The sequence below is a fragment of the Neurospora tetrasperma genome (genome assembly GCF_000213175.1).
Source record: "Neurospora tetrasperma FGSC 2508 unplaced genomic scaffold NEUTE1scaffold_4, whole genome shotgun sequence".
NCBI lineage: Eukaryota > Fungi > Ascomycota > Sordariomycetes > Sordariales > Sordariaceae > Neurospora > Neurospora tetrasperma.
This window is the reverse complement of record NW_009799102.1, coordinates 2935662-2959156: the sequence shown is the minus strand read 5'-3', so window position 1 is coordinate 2959156 and position 23495 is coordinate 2935662. Positions and strand designations below refer to the sequence as shown.

Below are 23495 nucleotides of genomic sequence, written 5' to 3'. Positions count from 1 at the left end.
CTATAGGCCCCTGTGTATAAGTGGTGATTTAGCGGAGGCCTCTCACCAGCCTACTCTATCCCAGGGTGAACCCTAACCCTAGCTCACCCTACTTATTTGTAACAAACCTTTACTCCGACCTCTTAGTTAGCTCGCAGAACATTATATAGTCTAGTATGTGTTTTAGTAATTTACTTCTATACCCGCTTGCAATGGAAATGAACAAGAATTCTCTTTGTTTGTCTAAACATGGTTGTGACGAACCAGTCTGCCGCTCCCGGTAGGAATCGCCGAAGGGATGCCCGGCCACGACGAGCGGGACCCCTCCGCCGACCCGCCCCACCTTCCCCAGATTGACCGCAGCATGCATCCCGCCTGCCGTCATCGAACCAGCTCGAACTTATTCAATCACCTAATCAGCGTAGATTTGCACCATCCGTCCTTGACCACTTATCTCTCACTAGGTACACTTGGACCTTGCTGAACATCCATTTGAAACCAAAGAATAAATAAAGCAACAACAATCACAATAGCAAAAACTGAAAACAAGATGGCAGTTTTCTCGCTCCCGTCCGGACGGACCATCTCGTACGAGCTCACTTACTCCAATGAACCCACCCGACCCACCGTCCTCCTCTCCAACTCGCTCGCCTCCCAATACCACTTTTGGGACCACATCGTAGAACGCCTCCACGACGCCGGATATCGCGTTCTGCGCTATGATCACCCTGGTCACGGCGCCTCTGGCGTGCCCGACAATCTCTCATCCACCACTTTTGCCTCTCTTGCCGAAGACGTCTACGCCCTTCTAACCAGCCCAGACGTCGCCACTGCCTTCCACGGCCACCACTCCCCAGATGCCGCTTTCACCCCTTCACTACACGCCTGGATCGGCGTCTCCATGGGTGCTGCCCTAGGCGTCGTCTTCAGCAGTCGCTACCCTGGCGTCGTCCAGAGACTCGTCATCTGCGACACCATCTCTGCTTCACCCAAGAACGCCGGCATGTCTGATGCGTTGGGACCCCGTGTGGCTGCCGCCAGAGAGCACGGATCCATGGAGAAGGCCGTGGCCGAGACTATGGACCGCTGGTTTGGACAAGACTGGATCAAGGCCAACCCAGCCGAGGCGGAGCGTGTGCACACATTGATGAAGCAGACCAGCCTTGATGGCTTCGAGACCTGTATTGCCGCCCTTAGGTCGGATTCGTTCAATATACGACCCTTGATATCTGGGCTTGGAAACTGTGTCCAGCGTGTGCTATTTGTGGTTGGCGAGAAGGATGCCGATCTACCCGAGAAGATGAAGGAGCTGCGGGATGCTTGCCCGGAAAACCTGGAAGCTGAACTTAAGGTCATCCCAATTGCTGGGCATGTGTCCTTTATTGACGGGAAGGAGGACTTTTTGAAGGCTGTGATGCCATTCTTGGGCGAGAACTAGAGGGTCACTGCCGGACAGTGGGAACATCTGGTGCTAATGGCGGCTGCAGTGGCTCGAGTTTGGTGATAGAACCGTGATAGCGCTGGACTTCCCAAAATCCGAACCACCATGTTACTCCGGCATCACAATTTTGAGCAAAGTGGAAAGGCTGACGACGAGCATATGATACAGACTTAGAGATAGCACAGAAACGACAAAGCTAATTAAAATTACTCTACAGAACCCATCCCAGTACGTGTCAAACCAGGCGTGCCAAGTTGCTTCGTTTCATGGGAGCGGTCTATACTGCCCCGGTGGCGCCGTTCATCTTTGCTGACTGATCTGCTCAGAGGCGCATTGTCAGAAGCCCTCCTTTCATTCCAGTTCATTGGCTGAAGCCGAGTCTTTGTCTCTTCTTTTTTTTTTGTCGTTTCTGCTTGACGGTCCGCGTGGAAGTTCCCCATGTTCCGCGTGGCGCACCTTTCAAAAAAAAAAGAAAAAAGAAAAATGTCGAGACAAAGAACACACTCGAGCAGCGAGGTCTATTTCTGTTGGACATGCGCCATCCCAGAGCTTCTTTGATCACTACCCATTATGCAACCTGGAAGCTCACAAGAAGAGCATCATATAATCAATATTCCGGACGTTCTGACTCGGGAATCCTTATGTTGTCAGCTCTACGCTACCTGTTAGAAATCTGAGCGGCCCTCCTCCAACCTTTTTCACTGCATCCCCGGTTTTCATCGCATCTGGCTATAGTCTGATTCTTAGTCCTGCCGTTACCAACAGGCTGGATACTGTAGTTATTTTTGCTCCTCCGATTTGTCCATCGACTGTTTATTGTTTCTGTTGGTCAATACAATTCAACAGCCCATTCTGCACAACACTTGGAGAAAACGCTTCTTTCCGTGCTTTCAACCAACAAGCTCGCCAATCCTCTTTCTATTCCTTATAGACCTTCAAACCCACAAACTCAACGAGCGCTCAACTCAACAAGGACAGACAACAGTTCAAACAAAATGCCCTCTAACCCTAATGCAAAGGCAAAGCCACCCAGGCTCGTCCTCTTCGACATCATCCCAGAGCTAACCATTGTCACCGGCTCTATCTCAGAGATGATCAACTCCCCCACAAAAGTCAAGCCTCAAAACAGTCCCAACTCGCCCATCACCGATACTTTTGATGGTAGTGGCACCACCACCACCAACAACAACGACACAACCAAAATTTCACCAACTCAGCCGTCACCCACTAGTCCAACCACCAACAGAAGCACGCCATCAAGCAGCAATACCCAAAAGTCTCCAACACCACCAACAACGCCGCCCATGCTCTCGCCTCCCGCTCCCTACCCCTGGCTGTGGTCCTGTCACTCCTGCCGGTCTGTATACCGGCTAGCCTGCACGAGGAGATGCCTGGAGTGTGGACATGTCTTTTGCTGTTTAATGCCTGCCATTAATCAAAAGGAATCTGAAGAGAGAGACAAGAATGGAAAGAAAAGAAAGCGAAGCGGAAGTGGCAGAAAAGGAGGAGGGCCGTGTACCGCCGAGTTTGATTACCTGGGTTGGTCGGCGTGGGGAAGCTATCGACGGAGTGTGACGGGTGCTGCTGCCAGGCGTGCTTTGACAGTTGGTGGTGGTGATGATGATGATAATAGTGGAAAGAAGAAGTTGGGATCGAGTGGAAAGAGGAGATTCACCAGCGTTTCTCTCTCTCCTCGTCCCTCCCTTTCTTCCAGCTCTAACAACAAAGATACCACCACCACCTCTGACTCCGACTCATCCCAATCTGCCAATGACAAAGTCGCCGCCGCTCGCCTCCAAGACTTTGCAACATGGCATCTCATCCCCGTCCCCCCCTTAGACTCATCTTCAAGTCCGTCTTCATCTTCACCCCTAGGCCCAGGCTCAAAATCGCCTAGAGCTACAACCCTAGCCTGGCATCACGTCTCTGAGCGCGAGACCCGCTCCATCGCCCGGGCCAAAGAAAAGATGTACGTCGAACGCACCCACAACTGCTGGTCTCACTGCGACTATCCGTCCGAGTGTCGACAGACTGTCATCGCTGCGTGCGAAGAAGGTCGTGCCAAGATTGACAGAAAGGCCAAAAAATTGGTGTGGGTGAATGATAGGGAGAAGGACGCCATCGAGGCTCGGAGGCGTAAGGAAAGGGAGAGGGAGAGGGAGACTATGAAGAAGGCGTTGGGAGCGAGGAGGAGTAGGAGTGGACAAGAAGAAAGGGAGAGGAGGATGGGTGGACAGAGAAGTAGTGGGAGGAAGGGAAGGGGACACGGGGGAAATGGGAGTGGGAGTGTCCGGGAGAAAAAAAGTGATGACTCTTCTTCGTCAGCGTCGACCTCCTCTGCTCTTGGCAGCAGTAGCTCTTCTTCAGACGCCTCGGGTTCGGAAGATGAACAGTTGCTTGTCAAGGAGGCGACTATCAAGTTCGATTGGAAGGAGACCATGATAGCAGCACAAGGGACGCAGAAGGACCCGGAGGATGACAACACCGGCAACCTCACGATTGCCACGCTCGAGCCCTATTCTAGGCTGGACGGCTGCAGTTCTCGCCAGGACTGTTACATTACCATGGTTGCGGATGAGATGACTATTGATCCTGCGAAGCTGTTGAAGGACGATCTGGAGACCATTCCAGTTTCGCCGGTGTCGCCCTTGGCTGGAGGCCGTCTCGCTCTGGGAATCGCTAACCCGGACATTTATGAGTCGTTTGCCTCATTCATTTGATTCGGGCCTATGGAGAATGATGTGGCCATGCAAACGTGATCAATCGTCCGGGAAGTAAAAACCTTGAAAGGTAGAGGATCAAAGCTCTGACTGACACATATCGTCTTTTTATATGTACGAAGATTCCATGGTCATGGATCAGTAGGGCATAGAATCTTGCTTAAAGAGAGTTCACCAAGTTAGCTTCCAGAATGACAACAATATTTGGATCTACCTTACCTGCGTCTTCTCATGTAGTAATCGGCAGTGGGCATCAGTGTTGTCCGAAACAGCAGATGGTGAGACTGAACACATTGTAGTCACCATGAATAGAGTTGCGCATCCCAGACTGTAGAGAGAACATAATAAGAATTGGTATCGCAAATTTTCAAGGCTCTTTCTTGTGGCCTTTATTCCGCCACTACCTGCAGCCAGTACCAACCGACACGTGCATTTAACGTGTCCTGATGTTTTCCTCGCTAAGCCCTCATGGCCGAGTCGTACTATAAAAGAAACGATAAAGAAGATTCATGTTGTTACAGATATCGTAAAAGAGCTGCTGTCGCACGCCGCGCCGTGACGAGGGGAGATTGCTCGCCATTCCCAGTGTATGGTGCACTCCAAGACGACGTCATGCAGTGAACGGTCTCCCTGCTCATCGCTTCCCAAGCGTCTATCACGGCTGAATGATACAGAACGCTTCGCTTTTCGTGTGTGTTTCGAACGCACCACCCTGCTGGAAGTGTCGCAAGGGAAGTTCGCCGTCGTCTATGCGCTGCGCTTGTTGCCGTCGCAGACACCGGGAGTGCTCGGCTTTTTCAAGCCATGGTTCGGTGGGCCCCAAGCCCGTGTGCGTGCCCAACAACAAATAATAGGAAGAAAATACCCAACAATACAGCGGCGTTAGGGATGGATTAGCGAAGACAATCCCCAACCCCCCCGGCATCACCCCGTGACATCCCTTGAATAAGCCGATTGCTGTCCTGCCCGTCAGCCCGGAGCGGGGCTAAAGAGATGCAAGACAGTGTGCGAAACGTGTGCGACGTCAAGTTTTTCGGTGCAGTTGTGGACTTAAGCCTCCTGAGCCTTGGCCTTCTTCTTCTGCTCTACCTTGAGCAGAAGGGCGCGGTTAATGTGGGGGAGGACACCACCGAAGGCGATAGTGGCGCGGATGAGGGTATCAAGCTCCTCATCTCCACGGATGGCAAGCTGAAGATGGCGGGGAGTGATACGCTTGACCTTCAGGTCCTTGGCAGCGTTCTATACAACGGAAATCATTGAGTTAGCCATAAAGCAGGTAAAACTTGGAAATGGGAGCCTCCTCGTCGCCAAGCAACATGGCCGTGCGGATGGGGTATGGATGACTTACACCCGCAAGTTCGAGGACTTCAGCAGTCAAATATTCCAGCACGGCAGTAACATAGACAGCAGCCTTGGCGCCAACACGCATCTTGTTTTGGGTGTTCTGCTTCAGGAAACGCTTGACACGACCGCAAGGGAACTAATTGGATTCAAGTCAGCATGGCGCATCAGACACACGGCAAACTCCAGAGGACGGAAATGCACGCCGCAGCTCCGCCTCGTTGTCAGAGTGAGAAATCCAAAGTTAGTGACCGGAATAAGGTCCGGGTGCGGGGCCAGGGCGAGAGAAGAATGCACAGAACAACGCGTCCATATCAAGCCGAAATAGTATCGCATACGGGGCGCAATGGTTTTTTTTTCTTTTCTTTTGAACAGCGGCGGGGTTGCGTGCGACCGACATGTGAGGCAGCGAGTTCGCCTTCTTCGTAGGTTGGCACTATGGGGTTGTCCGGAAATGTAGGGGGCTCGGTGGACGCGTTGTGGTGTACCGGCGTGATTCCATCGACATCTGACGACAGGGATGGCGGATGCGAGCAAAAAAAAAAAAGTTGGTTGATGAGGAGACGTCGATGATGCAGATCGGAGCAGGAATTGAAAGCGGACAGAGCCATGTTCGACGATAAAAACGTACCTGAAGACCAGCGCGAGCAGAATGGCTCTGCTGCTTCTTGGGACCTTCGACGCCCGAGGTCTTTCCACCCGAGCTCTTGCCGCCAGACGACTTGCCCTTTCCGCCAGCCATTGTGTGTGTTTGTTTGTTTGAAGGGATTGAACGGGGTGGGTTGGTTGTGCGCGGGATGGGCGGATGGACGTAGTGTCGAGAATAAAATCGGTGGCCGTGACGATGCTGGATGTTGATATTGACGGGGCAACGGCGCGGGATTTGCGTGGAACTGGTGGAAGTGGATGAAGCGGGGTTGGCGGATGGAAAAGTGGTGTTTTGGCCGGAAGGATGATCGCGACGAGGTTTGGTGTTGAAGTTGGCGCCAGGAGACGCTCGAAAATTCAGAAGGGCCGAAGATGCATGCCACTGATGGGCCCTTTGATGTTGTGTCCTTCCAGGTGATTGCCCGCCGTGTTTGAGCGCAACCGCGCCTGAGACATGCGTCCGTACAGGAGGGAAGGTGCCGACCTCCAAGCCAAGCGAAGGGAAGCTCGAGCTCAGTCAGCTAACAGCCAGCTCCCGTGGGTGCTTTGCTTGCCGTGTGTGCTGATTTGTCGCTGTTGCTGATTTTTTTTCTTTTTTTTTTTTTTCTCCTCCGCAGAGGGAGGGTACCTACCTAGGTATGTAGGTTAGCAGGTAGGTAGGTACCTTGAGGTAACCTTGGGTACGGCGAGCCAAGCAGACCACTTGACCAATTCGAAGGGAGCTCCGAGGCTTGGCAATATCATGAAGCTCCAGGCAAAGGCCCAGCAAGGCCTCGAGCCAGCCATGACGACCCAGTGAGGTCCATCTCGAGACAGATAGCCAAACCTCAACTCAGCCTCGCAAGGGCCCTGGCTGACACGGTCTTGCAGAGAACCTTGCCGACATCTCTGCAATGAACGGCCGAAGAAAAGGCCTCCCAGGACAAGTCCATGTGATGCAAGGGGAGTCGCATACCTGTTGCCCGACGTTGAGAGCACCTTCCTGGTTTGAAGCCATGCAGAGATCCGCGACGGGCAGTGTCCGGGCCGGCCACCCAGCTGGTTAAGGCGGGCCAAAAGCCGTCAAAGTCTTTGGCAATGAAGGCCTGAGCATCTTCACAGCAGATTTGCACGCTTTTCCGAGGCTGGCGTGGTGTTGCAGAGTGTCTTGAAATGTTGCTCAGATAGTGTGATTCGGAGCGTTGGGTGAGCCTTTGCCAATCTGCCGCTGGTTGTTGTGGTCCGTGACCTTACTCCAAAAACTCGTCGCAGCCGTGCCAAGCTTTCACGTTACGACATTACAACTGGCGCAGTGTCTGCCAGCTGTTTGCGCTTGAGCTGAGCTGTCTGTGTTCAGTGGTGACTGAGGTTCAATTCACAACGAAGAAGTCTGAACTGCTACATTTGTGTTTGCCACAAACTAGTATGTAAGCTTCCAATATGAACGCTTCAACGTAAATCGTGCAAAGATGCACACAGTACTTGTGTGCCTTCTTCACCACTTTTCAATTCCCTCTCGCAATCCTCGCCAACCTCTCAGCCTCACATCTCCGTCTTTCCACTCTCTGCAACACCTCCAGCCTATGACGGTCGTTGCTGATCGGGTCCTGATGCCCCGAAACCCGATCCGATACTTGGGTGGTAGTGTCGTGGATGTATCTGTTCATCATGGAGCCGTACTCTCTTCTTCTGGTGACACAAGATGCATTAGATAACTACTTTTGCCATTCCGCCTCTAAGATGGAAGCCTTTGGATTATGTTTGTAGCTCAACAGCCAACTACCAAAGGGATGCAGAAGTACGACGGGATTCTAGGATTGGGAAAAAGATAAAAAGAAACCATGACAAGACCCACTTCGGAGCTTGGGCCGGTGCGGATAGATCCCCGGCTCCCGATGTGGGGCCGACCGCCGCGCCATTTGAGCCATTGCCGCTACCGGTGTTGCCAGCACCGCCGCTGTAATATGTGCTCATGATGAAATGTACTATCCGACTGTCGTATATAGTGTACGCTATTCCAGCGGGAAACTCAGTAGGTAAAGATGATGGATAGAGGTAGCATGGTAAGTAAGGTGGTGTGCATAGGTCTACTTCGAGGAAAGAAAAAAAGACTTTGTTCTCAGGCAGCGAGGAAGAGCACTTTATATCTTCTTTACATGTAGGTGTTCATCCTCCAAGATGATCATCAAATCGTACTCGAAATCCCTGGAACTTATGGCAACGTGCCTGCTCTCACCAACCTCTGTGACCGTTGCTTGTCATGAGGCAGAACACTCGCCTCGATCTGGCTGTGAGCCCATGTTAATGCCCGCGCTGGGCGGGTTGAAAGCAGCAACAACCCAACAGAATAAGAACAAACCGAAGGGATTGAGGCGATGACGATTCAAGACAAAGTGAGTGAACTAAATAGAACTGATTCGTCAGATAGTCACATGGAAGCCATCGGCACTCGGGACTCCATGGTATACCGTGGTATAATAGGCGTGAAGGGTGAAGCTTCCGCGCGATGCCTAGCAGACAGCCCTAGGCTCCATTCCGCCCCTGTAACCAAAAACCGCTGCGGGTGGAGTGAAGCATTTGACATAATAGATAGGATAGAAGAGAAAATGCGCAGTGGAATCGAGGACTGGTGGGTGTCACCCCTGCTCAGAGCGAAGTGAAAGTCAGTGGTGGTCGTCCTGACTGTAGAGATTTGGAGACCGAAGGGGGGGGTGAAGTCGTAGGAAGCGCTTAGCCAGCCAGGCCGTTGGCGGAACACAACTTGGACCGATGCACAACGAACGTTCAAGGGAAAAGGCAGGACATCACCTGAAGAGTCCAAGATTGATCCGAGTCCTAGCATACACATCGTTCAGCAAGGACTTGATAGGAATGCGTTCGGGAGATTTGAACCACTTTAAGAGAAAAAAACAATCCGCAGCACAAGCGACAAAGTTATTTAGGACTTCGGCGTTTGGGCGGTCTGGGGCATACTGATAGGCGTACAGCGGACTGCTTGGGCTCACTGAGAACTGCTGATCAAATGTACACTGCAGTTACAATTGGTTGCTGCTAACAGCCTGACAAAATCAAGTCAGCTCTTCAAGAGCAACGTTGGACAGGCAGTTTCACTAGTGGATTGGGGAGACTCGGTCGAGTGTAGAGAGCAACCCGGAGTCTGCCAGGAGCCTCGTCTGGAAAACAAACATTTTGGGCAAGTCTTGTCACTTCTCATTTAAAAAAATAAAACAAAAATGAAAAAGGAAAATTCACGGGGTCATCCACTGTGTGGCTATGAGAATGTAAAATGGTAGTTTAAACAACAACGTTTGAACCAATCAAGCCGTTGCAATATTCAACAGCCTCAAAATGTTCGGTGAACCTCCGGCTTTTGCGCCGCACTGCCACATTGAAGGTTCCTGAGCTGCAAGGCCTCCAATTTGTTGTGAAATCTCAACCACTGATGTTCATTCGAACGCACTTGCCTGTATTCCTCGTCAAATCGACTCTTATGCATTTGGCTATGCCTTGGGATGGGTCCGGGTCGATGCGCCTCTCAAAGGGTCGTCTGTGTACCGATTAGAAAGAGTATTGTTCAGCTGGTCACTTTTCAAGGTGATTAAGTCGCTTCCTCTCTGGAGAGTAGGCGCCTTATGGTTCGCGCACAAACGCCCGAGTATGCTGTAGATGACTACCTCTAGCATAAAGCCTAGCGAGTGCAGCTCATTAAAGCAAACAAACCGAGACCGTACTTTTCCTCCCCAGTCCGAGAACAATAGGCCGCGTAGCCTGGCGTCCACCTGGTCATAACTGGGCCCCATATCGTCGGCAGATCTCAGAACTCTGCCAGCATGACTTCCCTCCTGAGAGGGCCCTCGGCAATGGCGCAAGGGGGACGCCTCAATCAACCATCATTTAAGGCAGGCACCTCTCCGGAACTTGCAGTCACAAACAAGCCGGCCCAAGACTCCTATCTTCAAGACCGATCCAACAAGCGAGTGGAATTTGACAACCTCGAAAGCAATACCAGCGAGAGGACCGAGTGGGAGGAGAGATACTTCAAACCACGGCGCTCAGATACGATTTTCTCGAGCTTCTCTAACGCCTCAACAGTAACCAACACCACCGAGCCAGACCCCTTAACTCCAGCCACTGCCTCCTTCGAAATAACGACCCTTTTCCAGTATCCTTCGTCGCCTTCGTTGATGGAATCCCGATGTGGCTCACCCGCTCCAATGACATTCCATGCTGGGACATATTTCAGATCGGAAGAAGGACTGGATAGTCATCCTGTGGATATGACGACAGCAAACTTCACTGATGAAGGCTCATCGTCGCCAAGGCATATTATCTCGCCGAACTTGAAGCCGAGACGAACATTCCGAGAACAGGACACGCTCAGAAAGAACCTGCAAGACCCAGCCCGACATCTGCCCAAGTGGAGGAGCAAAGACAGTATGAGCAAACATGCGGTGTTCCACGTCGGCCCGCCTTCTGACGCCACGCATCCTGAGAAGCCGTTGGTCAGCCAGATCACTGCAGGACTACGGGCGAAGTCCGCAGGTGATCCAAATATCGTCATGCCGGTCCGCCCAAAGGAGGAGTCTGAATCACTGGTACCAGCTGCAAAGACATTCCGCAATCTCAATTTGCCAGACCTCCAAGGCATGCAAATTGATGAAACGTCTGGAGACGTGAGGGCAGATGCGACACAAGAATCAGTTCCGCAAGATGTCGACACCCCCACGTCCGGGAACGGCTCATCCCCCGGAGGACTTTCGCCGTTGATTATGACTCCTGGTCTCGATGACCCAGAAGACATTGAGACTTCCCCGATCCACATCTTGGACGCTGGTCTCATCCAAGACGTCTGTGAACAGATTCTCAGGCAAGCGTTCGATACAGAGTACGACGACATTGCGCATACCGATGCAGCTGGTGAGGCATACAACACCGTTAGTTACTGCCTGGATGAGCTGTCAAGAATTCTTCCGGATGAGAGTCTGTTCAGCTCCGCCATATGCATCCAGGAGCTACCTCGCGGAGCGGGCCACATTGCGCCGGCCCAGCAAGAAGGAAGTGGCTCAAGCTCTGGAACGGGCCGTCGTGGGGGGGTGAACAATGGGTCGCAGAAGAGACCGAACGACGACGGTAACGGGTACCCCAGCAGAGGGCCTGAAGACGGTTCTGGTCCCGGAGATCGAGGTCTCGACGGGGGCGGTAACGATGGCGGGAACAAGAGAGCGCGTATAACGACCGAATTGGGAGATCAGGGGTTAAGCTGTCCGTTCCGCAAAAGAAATCCCGAGAGATTTAACATCCGTGACCATCAACAATGTGCTGTTCGTCCATTCGACAACATATATGAACTGAAGTAAGTCTCCTACCTGTCTTGATAGAATTTTGATGCTAATTTGTCGCTTGGGTAGACGCCATATCAAGAATCTCCATAAGCAGAAAACTGGCTCTGCCTACCATTGCCCTAGATGCAAAGAGGACATGCGGTCGCGTGAAGCAGTGCAAGCGCATCTTGCGGTTCCGAGAGACAGCATATGCAGCCCGCAAGAGGGAATTGCGAGTCGAAATCCGGAGGATGGCATCACGGATCGACATGAATTTTTGCTGAATAACCGGAAGGCAGATGGCAAGATTGATAACTGGCAAGATCTCTGGCACAACTTGTTCGGTTTAGACGAAGAGGTTCCGGATCCTGGTGAGTGCTTTCCCATAGTGGCCCTTCTGTGTTTGGGTTTGTGTTTTTCGTGCGGCCTGGTTTGCTGACAGTGGGAATGAAGATTTTGAGCCTCCAGTTGAGCGCGAAGAGTTTTACAGAGATTTGCAGAACGCTCGCCCACAACTCAAGGACGCCCTAACCTCGAACGAGGAGCTGAGACGATTCGACAACCAACGGTCCGAGGGACACCACGTGGAGCAACTGGTTGACATTTTTTACAGCCATATTGGCAAAGTCTTTGACAGCTCCCGTCGCCAGCCGATGAACATATCCCGCCGCCAGAGAGTTGGTAAACGCACCCCGAGGGTTGAACCCTCGAATTCGGCAAGCCCAATAAGCCCAGTGACCCAGAAACCGGCCCGAAGACTGGATCAACTCGCAGTTCCGAGGCAGATGGTCAGGAAACGGCTCATCAACGGCGACAGTAACGGAGGCAGCCTAGCTTCTTCTCTTGAGACGATTAACAGCGCCGAGTCGTGGGCGAATGTCGGCCAGGCAGAGATGGTGACGAGGGCAGCTCCAGGCATAGATAGTCCGGGGAGCGTGCAATCGCGCCAGGCACAGGTTGCGCAGACAGGTGTAGGTGTGGGCGTATCACCCTCGAGTTTTCGACAGGCTCGACAACATGATCTCTTTGTAACTCCGAGCCCAGTTACTCCCCCAACCCCCATCAACCCTCAGGTCGGCTTTGGTGCTTACGGCAATGAGGTTGTTAACCTGAGCCAGCCAGCTCAAGCTACACGGTTTCACCATGGTCGACAGGATCTGGTAGATTCGGGGATCGAGATGGTGGATTATTGTCGTCCTACCCAAGACATGAACGGATTGAGTGATAACCGTCGCGCCGAGGCCAGAGGAATGTTCGGACCGTCGCCACAGCCGCAGCAACACAGGCCTGCAGAGATGAACTTTGGGGGACCCCTACCTCAGCATCTGGCTTATCAGCAACAGCCAGGACATATGGAGCTGGCCAGCCCCGATGATGCTCAAATGATAATGGGAGGGATGTATGCGTCAACCTTTGACTGGAATTTAAATGGTGGTGGGATGGACCTGTTTCCCCAACAGTATCAGGGGAACCCTTCAAATCTTTGACAATGTCGAAGGTCCATTTGTGGGCACTGTCATCGACAGCGCTAAGTCAAGGTCTTGGATGTCATGTCAGGTGACTGGGATCGGATTTGCGATGCTGCTAGAGAAGCCGAAGGTCTGAACACGAGCAAACATGGTCCGGATTGTGGTTGTTTTTTTTTTTTTTATGGGTCGTTTTTCTTCGGCTGTTTTGTGGTCAGGTGGGAGAGGAAAGAGCGATATGTACGGGTGTCAGATAACATTGTGCTGTCTCTGTGCACGAACCAACCCCTCCTTCCGTTCGACCAACAAGTCCGATAAGAGAGATAGCCCCCGCCCCGCGCTATACAGGTAAAGATAACCGATAAGATAGATACTACATAGAGAGCTTTTCGAAGCCCAAGAATCTACTAACGTGGTTTTCATCCTTTATTCTAAACATCTGTTTCTTGAACTTGTCCGATATCTTCTGTGTCTAGAAGTGATTGTGAAGATTTTGTTCGTTCTACCATGATTGCCACTCGCTCACCAACGAAAGAATCATAGCCTGCTGCCCGATACGTAAACCCCCCACTACATACACCGAGACCTGTGGTCATCTAGGCTTTCATCAACATTCATTCTAGATGTACTCGCTTCTTCTCGTCCATCTCAAAGCAAGCCATGTAGTCCTCGACCTACGCACGTCCATATTTTAGAGTCATTGAGGGACTCTGGGGCGAAGACGATGTTCGAGTCTTCGCCAATGGTTACGATGGTGTCAATGGGGAGCTGGACCTTGCGGGTGACGAGGGCATCTTGGGTGACTGTGAGGGCAGAGGGGGCGATGGCAACGGCAGTTGACATGCCAACCAGAGCTGGCTGGGCCAGGGAATGGAAAGTGAAGCTGCATATGATAGTATTTAAGTCTCGGTAAAGAGGCGCGTCCTAAGGTTGGCTATGGTAGACAATGGCTGACGCATGCGGTTCCCTTCGGTGTGGGCTCTGTTCCCTGAAATGTGAAAGATGAGACTGAACGCGATGAGAGAATAGACAGAGTTTCTCTCTCGAAAGACCAAAAAAATTGGGAGCTATGTATATAGGCTTAGACCTCGAGTTCTACTAATACGACATCATCCCATCAAAGGCTCTCTGCGGGAAACGGCCCCCAAGCGAAGGGCCGCCGATAAAGCTCGCTTGATGCACGATAGCTAATAATCGGCCAAGGTGTATCAAACCATTTTCATTCGGTTAAGGATCGTTCGCTAGGGTAATTCACACGATAAATTGACAACCAACCCCTTCCTTTGATCCTTCATGTACTCGACGTTGGGGCTTACTCTCGATACTGAGATCGACTGCAACCTTTGTCAACTTGAGCAAACAAAGCAAAGGGCGGCTTGTACGGGAACATCAGACCCTCTTGGCTAGCATGAGTGTACAAGTGAAAAAGCATCTCATTCCATTGGAGGAAAATGATAATTCAAGACGATCTTTATCATGGTTCAAGAGTTGAGCTTGTGCTGAATGATGTTCTTCCCAGGTTGTCCCAGGTTGTGTCAGACCAGCTGAAGGTCAGCCAGTGGAACAGGGAGCGGGGACGTTGGCAGGTCACTCGTGTGTTTCTGGAATTGGAAACAGTTAGGTTTGGACAGTACATCTTTCTTGCGCGCACACTCCAACAGCATCAGCCAATTAAGTACGAGAGAATAAATTCACCCCACATTGTCCAGGTACTGCACTAACACTTACATGCACTTTGGGGGCCGCCTGGCCATGTCACGCAACATTGCCGCTCCCGCGTCACCCACCCAACTGTTCCAACCAAAACATCGTGAAAGAAAACACAACAATCCAGCCCCAAATTGAACAACACTGCGCCACGCGTATGTCGAGGGCGCAATTCTGATTTCAACGACGGGCAGGATGTCTGCTCACACCCTAAAGCTATCCGATCTTCGGTCTCGGTGATACTTCGATTCCGTCTTCTCGATGGCATACTCGCTGATTCCGCTGTCTTTCTTGCCCGAGGGACTTGAATGGACTTCGTCAAGCTCTGGTTTCGTCCTTCGCTTGATATCGCCAAAGATCTCGCTCATGTCTTCAAGCGATTTTCCTAGCAAGGAACCGGGGGACCATGATCAGCCGTGTCTACCAACATTGAGAACGAAGGTTTTCTTCTTACCTCTTGTTTCTGGATACACAAGTGCAAACACCATCGCACACAGCGCGTTGGTTAGGACAAAAAAAATCTGGTGTGCCGTCAGCCAACTCGCCCAGTCGTTTGCCTCGCCCAATTCTGGTTCGTACGTAATATTTCCAGCCTACTGCCGCCAACGCAATGGGCGAACATTGGGTTATAACCAAGCTGATGGAATAATGCAGGACGTGGATAACGGCATTTGCCTTGCCTCTCAACTCGGTGGTGAAGACCTCGGGCCTAAGGGTACTTCAAGTCAGCCATGCACGATCATCGTCGGACAGGACTTTATGTACGGAATTATTCAAGTCATCGGGCCCAGAAGAGCCGAGTAGTTGGCCGATACAACAAAGACACAGGCAATGACGCTGCCTCATCTGTTGGAAACCCCGGCCGAGCCGGAAAGACGGCAGCAATGATCGTGATGATCAGGTAACAGAGTGACAACAGCGAAGCGCTGAAAACCAGAATCTTCTTTCGACCGCTACGGTCCACAAAGAGCAGAGACACCAGGCACGCCACCGGAGCCACCGATCCATACAGCCCGCTGATGAGAAGCTGCTGATCCTGGTTATACTGCAGTGTTGCATGGATGGCTGGTTGCAAATATTGGATAAAGCTGATGCCGCTCAACATCGCAGCCGCCCACACAAAGGATCCGACAAAAAGACGTTTCCTGAAGGCCGGCGCCTTGAGGAGCTCTGCCCAGGAAAGACAGCCTCGAGCTTGCAGCTCGATTTCAATATTGGCTTGTAAACGCCTGAACTCCTCTCTGCACCACTCATCGTTGGAGCCATTGTGGTGATAGCTGCGAAAGGCTTTCTCGGCTTCTGCATGACGGTTTTTCAGGCAAAGCCATCTTGGCGACTCACTGATAAAAAGGACTCCAACCCCAAGGGCGAGGGCAGGGATGCTCTGGACGGCGAAACCGAGCCTCCACTGGTTGGGGTTATGCCACTTGCCTTCCCCTACTCCTGTCCAAAGCGCGACAAAGAAGCCCCAAGCACACACTACATAGAGTACGAAGGTCAGTAACTCTCAGCCAGCTTTTGGGATGCGGGCGACTCAACTCATCTGGGTAACTGCGTTGATTCTTGCTCTCTCATGGGTCTAAAGAAGACTTGGTCAGAAAGGGCCATTCCTGCGTCGTCTTGAAAGTCGTCTTGAAAACCATAGAGGACCTCACGCACCTTTGCAATCTCCGCTCCAAACACCGGTGCAACCCCGGTGATTGTGCCAACGGCATATCCAACAAGTATGCGACCGATGATGAGCATAGCAACATGTGCCGCACCGGTCATCAGCGCACCCCCGAGGACCCCAAAAGCGCACCCGAACGCAATCGCTTTCCGTCTTCCAAGTCTGTCACTGGTTATACCGACAGAAGCACTTCCCAACCATGCTATAGTTGGCGTAGAATCAGCTCACTGTACCCCCACCACCGGTTAAGAATTGTGACCCAGTGAGGACTTACCACCTGCCTGGTAGACTGACACAATAGCTCCTCGGATAGGTGCATCGGGATTCTCAAAGTATTCCAGGAATGAGTTCAGAGCGAGACTTGGAGTGATGATACCCGAGTCACTGTCATCAAGTTCGGGTCAACTCACGTGGCATATTCCGAGCCTTGATTAAGATGCAAGCTACTCACAAGCCGTAAAGAAAACCGCCGAGTCCTAGGAAGATCGAAGTCAAGAATGTTTTTGTGAGCCATGTTTCTGTGATCTTGCCTCCCATGGTTCACATTTGGCAATACTGCTTGGGTCAAAAAGTCACTGAAACTGAGAGAAGAGGAACGCTGTTGTCAATCAGAAGATACCTTAAACCGTAAGCCGCAATACTATATTCTCACTGTTGCATTTTGATGTTACATGGACACGATCTCTCAGTGACTTGGGGAGGTTAGGTCTGCCGAACTGCCGGTGTCGACTGAGCGGGAGGCATTCAGCCAACAACGAACCCCTCACGCACCTCTCTTCCAACACCCTGAATTCAGCCTAATGTGAGGAGAACCAATCAAGCAAGTAACACAATGGTATAGGTTGCCGCGTCTCATCAACCAAGTACGAGATTCCGACGGCGAGTTCCAACACCTCATGGTGGTGGCCAGAATCCTTCCCCAACCAAGGCATAGGAAAGATCAACCTCCCACGATGCGTCTCCAAGATATCATACGATGAAACCTATTATTCAAGTGGAAGAGGGCATGGTAAAGATAATCGGCACTGTTATTCTTGGTTTGGTCCTTGCCATAGCCTTGTAATTATTCGGGCTCTCCTTCCCAGCGGTAGGATCAAGCACTTCACTCGACCTAGTACACTACTTACTAACTCTCATCCAAGTATCTCAGTTACGGCTGCGATGGAGACCTATTGCTGTGTCTGACGGTACACCTCATGCTAGTATTGCGGATGATGCATATAGGGACATTTTTATACCGAAGGGGAGCACGGTTATTGCACCTGTTTGGAGTAGTGAGTGCCCAAGTTCTTCTTCAGTTTTCGCTTTTTCCATCTGCCTGACTCTCGCTCGTTTTCTCTCTGCTTAATAATGTCCTTGTGGAATTTACTTCTGTTGATGAGGGGGTGTGGGTGATCCATACTTGTTGGGAGGGTTTGCTATGTCCATCATCACACTTTACTTCATGATCGCATTTGCTGACATGTTGTTCCGGTTCTTTCGAACCAGAATGACTTCTATGACCCTCACAGGCTCTCACCTGAACCTTCTCTCGAGCACCGCAAATATCCGGGTCTGACTGGCCACAGCGCCTTCGGATGGGGTCGTCGTACCTGTCCCGGCATGCATTGAGGACATCCTTCAATTCTTTTTTCCGGCATCGCGCGAACACTGTGGGAGGTTGATGATTTTCCAGCGAAGAATAACGTGGTGCAGATATTGAAGTTGATATGTGGGTGGATTTGTCTCTGAGTTCCGTCCCTGTTTAGTTACAATATGTGTGATACTGACATCCTGTTTCACTCGCAGTTTTGCGTTTGCCGATGGTCTCAACTCAAGTCCCTTGCCGTTTGAGTGCTTTTTTACAGCTCGCTCACCTAAGCACCAGAAACTCACTGGGTGGGAGTTTGAAGATTCACTGCAGCACTTGAGAATATATGCGGTCGGACATAATGAGTGAAAAGTGGAGGACATCCTAAGCTACATATGTGTGCTTTTGGCGTCGATTTTCATCTCGCTTGTACCGCTGTCATAACGCTAAAAGAATGAGAGGCCTTCAAACCAAAAGCCATAACTTGTTTTCTAGCCCACCTTACTATCAATCAGTGACAACTTCCTTACGGCAAGTCATCATCACCATATTTCTCCGAACTATCAGACCTGTCTTCCTAACCTCAGCATCTAGACATGTGAAATAAAGCGAGATATATGCGGTTCCGGTATAGGTTACCCATACAAGAGGACAACTCCGGTGATATCTAATGATAACCGTAACTCCAGGGATATGCTTCAAACGAAAAGAAAGCGCTCCAGCATTTGTGGTAAGAAACGAAGCGGTGCAATGCGAGAGGGCCTAATGTTGATTCAGGCTCTGACAGCCGGAACTGTTGTCATCACTAGAGGGTGTTGAGTATATCTTGCTTCCCATGGAGTGGCAGTGTGACTGAGTATCGGTCTCGTTTCAGCTAACATAACTATTAGACATATAAGCAACAACAAGCGTTGATTCAACAATTTAACACTTACCTGGATTGTGTACTGCGATGTTTGGAGTCGCCTCTGAAGCTCCTGTTTTAGCTCGTCCGCAGTTACAGCACAAGCTGGTATCTCAAGAATGGTTCCCCCTCCTTCTGCAGCGGCGTGATACTTTGCTTGTCCCATAACGGCGGAGAGCTTCCCAGTTGTGCGATATAAGGCCATGATTACGGACACGGGGATTTAGTCGTCTGTCTCTTGTGAATCCTCGCAAGGTCTTGAGTGTTGTCTGTGCTCGTATTATGGCACCTTCTGATAGAGGTAGGCTGATAGGAATGACAACAACAATTGCTTATGGTCGAACAAATTGTTGAATGGCTTAATGCCCTTTTTCATCGTCAAGAATAATGTTCCTTACTGACCTGATACAACTACTAGTTTCCTTGATCACGTTAATCGGCCTCTGGTTTTCATCACATTGTCCGGAGAATTTCGCCCCCTGATCAGCCTCAGCCAGCTTATGTTTCAGCTCCCGCTCACAATAGTCGCATCTGCGGTAAAGCAATTGGGAGGTAAAAAATGTAGGTGGTCTTACGCCCTAAGTTAGGGAAGCAGGTAGGACAGTGGATGTGTGAATTCTGCAGGGTACATACCTCTACCGCCGCCCTGTGGCAGTGCGCGCATGGACAGCACTGTTAGGAAACTCAAAGTGAGCCATGGATTGGTGTGGCATGGGCGAGCGCGGGCTGCAACGGTGTGAAGCCTCGTAGATTACGCCGGCTGAGGCCGGTTGTCTGAATTCTCTTGAGTGGCACTCCACTTCTTGAATCAGAAGCCATGCTGTGCACCTGAAACAAGGAACAGGATTGGGAGGCACTATCTTTCATCGAATTTGTAGGCGGCGGCAGAGCCTTACGAGAGATTGATAGGTGGTACAAACTGAGCTAGTTGTGGGCTTGTGGCAGTGTAAGTAGTACATCTAGCTGCGTGGAGTGTTGCCGCTAACACATTATCGATCTCATGCCATTTTCATGTGTGAGGTGGCGCAGCATGGGTACTTCCCACTTTAACTCGAGTTAATACCTTAGTAGGTATGACCTTCCTCTGTGAGCAAAAAGTCTTGAGCTGTTGGAAAAATGAAAAGACCTTTGCCTCGAAAGGGCGACCAGAGGCAATTTTGGAAATTTGAACATTTTCTCTTCCAGATGTGCTAACCTTGATGGTTGATTCCGTAGAGGACGACTATACTCATTCTAATCTCGACCTCCTTTTTTTTTCTTCCTTTTTTTCGTGTTTGTTCGTACCTCTTAAGGATTTTGTCCTTAAAGCGCACTGTGGTTTGTGGAGCGGCTCATTCATCCCCATGATTGAGGTTGGTATACATGACGAATTCGAAGTAAGGAGCGAAAATGAAGTGAAGGGTAATCACTAACCAAAGACACTCTTTATAGGCGCCAGGTCGAGGGCATTCACTACGCTCGGAGTTTCGCTGCTGTCATTGCACCTGTCCAATCTACTTCCACCATCGGTCTCAATCCGGATGGTGTAAGTGGACTTGCAATAAATCTTCACGCGGGATGGGTGCTACACAACAACTCGCATTAAAGAAAAAGTATAGGTTTTCGGAGCAAAGTAAGGCTGGCGAGAGGCCCCCATTCTTTACCATAGGAAGGTCAGAAGAAGGCTCCGCGCGCCACAATGTTACTTTGAAGACCGGCGAAGGGCGGTTTATACTCAAAAGTCGTTTCGCGCATTGCTAACATCCCCCATTCCGTTCCCTTTCTCGGTGTGAAATAGGGAGACGCGGCATAAAATCCTTTAGATGGATAGGTAACCGTCCCTTAAGTGCGCACCAAAGGCGCAGCCAAGGGGATGTATCAATGACCTCTGGTAACAGACAAAACCCATTGCCAATTACGTCCCAGGCCTCAAGGCATCCATTTCTTGATACTCAGCCGCATCCACACACATAAGGCTCTGAATGCCTTGCGATATCGATGCGAAGAGATATGGACTCCTCATATCACACCCACCGCCTTTATTTTCAGTTCTCAGATGGGTCGCGGGCCATTGCACATCCTGCTGCTAACTAACTGTACTTATTTACCCTGCCCAACCCACCATACGTCCGTCTATTGTGCAATGGAGTGAAACGGAACGATGGGGATCGATATTCAAGCACTTGACGAGTCACCGCGTTGGTTAAATCATAGCACCTTATGTATTCACTATCTGCTTTTGTTATAGTACCACTCATTCTTCACCTTGTCATCCCCCATTTGATACCTCTTTCGTCGTCGTGCCCAGTTTCGGAGCTAACGACGCCTTTCGCATATCCTTCTGTTCTGTCCACGAACTGCTTTCGGTTTGAGTCAGTGTCTGCTGAAGATTTCCAAGCCCACCACCAACATCTTTCCTGCACAACCTAAGGTCTGTTACTTTGACACAGCACATACTTCTTGCCACCATACAACCTCTACGATGGCTCCAAGAGTCAAAACAATCGGGCTTGCCGATCCGCGTGTCGACAAATGCTCCGATCGTGGTAACCACTACTACGACGATGATCATCCTATTGAAAGACCGAACACCGACATTGTACCCCAAGATAGTGGTCCAGACATATTCGACATTATTCGTGAAGAACTTGAAACCCAGGAAGTCGAAAAAGGAAAAGGCTTCTTTATTCCGCGAAGCTCGCTCCAAGAGATATTCACTCCCGGGCGTCTCCTCGCAGCCATACAACAACTGTGGAAGGATGTCCCAGAAGAAGATCACCAGCGACTTTGTATCCGTGTTCTCCACGAAGTTCGTTGCTGGAAGGTCTTTGTCTTGTTTATTTATACACAACAACATGAGTTACTTCCTGCACTTTGGAAGAATGAAAGTGGCACGGATAACCTGAGGCTGTCAGATCAATGCCTACCCTTGATCTCGATCACCCCTGACGGCAAGATTGCATGTCAGAACACGACTCATTCTCATCAGCTTCCTGGTTGTAAGACCAGAAAGATATCAGGGAAAGATTCCAAGCACATGGTACTGGCCAGTTACGCATTCAATGCCGTTTACTTTAAACTTCCGACAAAAGGCAAAAAGGTTCATGTGCACTACAGACTCGGTCCAAAAGACGTCCTGCCATACACAATCGACTCCCTTCCATTCGACAAGAGCTTAGGCAATGAGGGGCCTGGCTCAGCTGGGCGAACAAGCAACAGTGGCAATCCTAGATCTGACATGGACCAGGATGGCAATCTTCACGGAGGGTTTGGCGAAGTGACGAGAATTACCATTGATCGAAGTCACTTCAATTTTGGTCACCATGGAGTAAGTTGCATTGAGCACTTCCATTTTCTACCCCTTCGTTGGTGTCGGCATTTCCTCTTTTGGGCAGGTGCTAACCCGTCTTCCAGTCTCATGACGGCAATAACAAAGAAGTGACCTTCGCCCTCAAGAGGCTACACGCGTCCGATAAAGAGGCTTTCGACAAGGAATTGGCATCCCTAATCACCGTCAAGACCCAGAAAAGCACGCACCTCATCAAGCTGCTCACCACATTTTCCGTCGTTGAAGAAGATGGCGGAAGTGAAGTGTTCTACCTGCTCTTCCCCTGGGCAGAGGGGAACCTGTGGAAATACTGGAAAGTTCACCAGCCCAGTAACCAACAGGAACGCCTAACCTCCGCTCTGTGGATGGCTCAACAATGCCACCAACTCGCTCGTGCTCTGCTGTGCGTCCACAATGAGAGAGAACAAACGCTGAAATTGTACGAATTTCCGGCCGGAAAAGACGAGCTATACGGACGTCACGGCGATATCAAAGCTGAAAATGTTCTTTATTTTGAAGCTGACGGCATGCTTGTACTTTCTGACTTTGGGCTTGGTCGCCTTCACACCAAATATTCTCGGTCCAATGCTGACCCCAAAGCTCTCGAGAAATCAGCAACCTATCGAGCGCCCGAGTTCGACCTCGCTAGAGGTCGTATATCTCGAGCGTCCGATGTCTTTTCGTTAGGGTGCATGTTCCTCGAGTTCGTTACATGGCAAATTATGGGATATGACGCTGTATACAACGAGTTTCCCAATCACCGCATGGAAGAGGACATCACATATGGTTTCGAATCGGATATTTTCTTCAAGATTGAGGGCGAAACCGCTATCATCAAGCCCAAGGTGCACGAGTGGATGGTGCAGCTCAAGCAACACGAGAACGCATCCGAGTACACTAAGCAGTTTCTCGAAGTCATTGAGGAGATGCTCAGCCCATATCCGAAGGATCGAATCAATGTTGTGAAGCTCGAAAGAAAGCTTGATCTTATCAGAAAAACGTGTGAGAACGATATAAGCTACTATGGCGGTGAGGCTCAGTCAAGAAGTTATGTCTTCCAATGATCGAACTACCATGGGCGCCCTACTAACACTTGTACAGCTCTACATTCGTGAGGTCTCAGCCGCAAAGCCACGGCTGGAACGTTTGGAAAGGCATTGTATTTTGCTCATCCTATCTATGGCTATCAGAATCTCGGGCAATGAGTGCCTGGTTAGCCTGTAAGGCGTTCTGGAGCTCAATCACGCCGCACCGGAATCGCAGCAGCTGGGTGGGCACATCCAAGTAAAGCGGTTGGGTGATTTTTGAGAGGCTAGTGGCAACCGCCTGTTTTTCCCTTATTTTCATCATACGTTTCCCACTACTGATCTTTACACCATTCTGGATCGTGGGAGGTAACATGTATGGTCATACCTTCTCTGGCAAAACGCCTTGTATTTGTGT

General features: G+C 50.6%; 9 protein-coding genes across 9 annotated transcripts; 5 read left to right on the top strand and 4 right to left on the bottom strand.

The window, feature by feature from the left end:
- Window positions 1-228: 228 nt before the first annotated feature.
- NEUTE1DRAFT_130678 (uncharacterized protein) lies at window positions 229-1637 on the top strand (the record flags this gene model as incomplete). Its single annotated transcript, XM_009854123.1, has 2 exons — window positions 229-259; window positions 513-1637. 2 exons carry the CDS (start codon window positions 229-231, stop codon window positions 1415-1417), a joined length of 936 nt encoding a protein of 311 aa, XP_009852425.1.
- A 778-nt stretch (window positions 1638-2415) lies between these two features.
- Window positions 2416-4140, top strand: NEUTE1DRAFT_123293 (uncharacterized protein; the record flags this gene model as incomplete). Its single annotated transcript, XM_009854122.1, has 2 exons — window positions 2416-2668; window positions 2873-4140. 2 exons carry the CDS (start codon window positions 2416-2418, stop codon window positions 4138-4140), a joined length of 1521 nt encoding a protein of 506 aa, XP_009852424.1.
- A 60-nt stretch (window positions 4141-4200) lies between these two features.
- On the bottom strand, window positions 4201-6728 carry NEUTE1DRAFT_84413 (uncharacterized protein; the record flags this gene model as incomplete). The annotated part of the gene is made up of 4 exons (XM_009854121.1): window positions 4201-4299; window positions 4360-5379; window positions 5489-5620; window positions 6113-6728. The coding sequence occupies 3 exons, from the start codon at window positions 6221-6223 to the stop codon at window positions 5191-5193; spliced, it is 432 nt and encodes a 143-aa protein (XP_009852423.1).
- An 885-nt stretch (window positions 6729-7613) lies between these two features.
- On the bottom strand, window positions 7614-8082 carry NEUTE1DRAFT_138941 (uncharacterized protein; the record flags this gene model as incomplete). Its single annotated transcript, XM_009854120.1, has 2 exons — window positions 7614-7797; window positions 7964-8082. The coding sequence occupies 2 exons, from the start codon at window positions 8080-8082 to the stop codon at window positions 7614-7616; spliced, it is 303 nt and encodes a 100-aa protein (XP_009852422.1).
- A 68-nt stretch (window positions 8083-8150) lies between these two features.
- On the top strand, window positions 8151-8820 carry NEUTE1DRAFT_65730 (uncharacterized protein; the record flags this gene model as incomplete). The annotated part of the gene is made up of 3 exons (XM_009854119.1): window positions 8151-8171; window positions 8232-8266; window positions 8537-8820. The coding sequence occupies 3 exons, from the start codon at window positions 8151-8153 to the stop codon at window positions 8766-8768; spliced, it is 288 nt and encodes a 95-aa protein (XP_009852421.1).
- Window positions 8821-9938: 1118 nt separating this feature from the next.
- On the top strand, window positions 9939-13735 carry NEUTE1DRAFT_123290 (uncharacterized protein; the record flags this gene model as incomplete). Its single annotated transcript, XM_009854118.1, has 6 exons — window positions 9939-11461; window positions 11574-11800; window positions 11883-12828; window positions 13121-13243; window positions 13277-13390; window positions 13591-13735. The coding sequence occupies 6 exons, from the start codon at window positions 9939-9941 to the stop codon at window positions 13733-13735; spliced, it is 3078 nt and encodes a 1025-aa protein (XP_009852420.1).
- A 1070-nt stretch (window positions 13736-14805) lies between these two features.
- On the bottom strand, window positions 14806-16785 carry NEUTE1DRAFT_102126 (uncharacterized protein; the record flags this gene model as incomplete). Its single annotated transcript, XM_009854117.1, has 7 exons — window positions 14806-14987; window positions 15057-15195; window positions 15429-16045; window positions 16095-16170; window positions 16262-16473; window positions 16546-16655; window positions 16739-16785. 7 exons carry the CDS (start codon window positions 16783-16785, stop codon window positions 14806-14808), a joined length of 1383 nt encoding a protein of 460 aa, XP_009852419.1.
- Window positions 16786-18646: 1861 nt separating this feature from the next.
- Window positions 18647-18950, bottom strand: NEUTE1DRAFT_138938 (uncharacterized protein; the record flags this gene model as incomplete). Its single annotated transcript, XM_009854116.1, has 2 exons — window positions 18647-18715; window positions 18777-18950. 2 exons carry the CDS (start codon window positions 18948-18950, stop codon window positions 18647-18649), a joined length of 243 nt encoding a protein of 80 aa, XP_009852418.1.
- Window positions 18951-21206: 2256 nt separating this feature from the next.
- On the top strand, window positions 21207-23167 carry NEUTE1DRAFT_102124 (uncharacterized protein; the record flags this gene model as incomplete). Its single annotated transcript, XM_009854115.1, has 3 exons — window positions 21207-21533; window positions 22139-23081; window positions 23154-23167. 3 exons carry the CDS (start codon window positions 21207-21209, stop codon window positions 23165-23167), a joined length of 1284 nt encoding a protein of 427 aa, XP_009852417.1.
- Window positions 23168-23495: the final 328 nt, after the last annotated feature.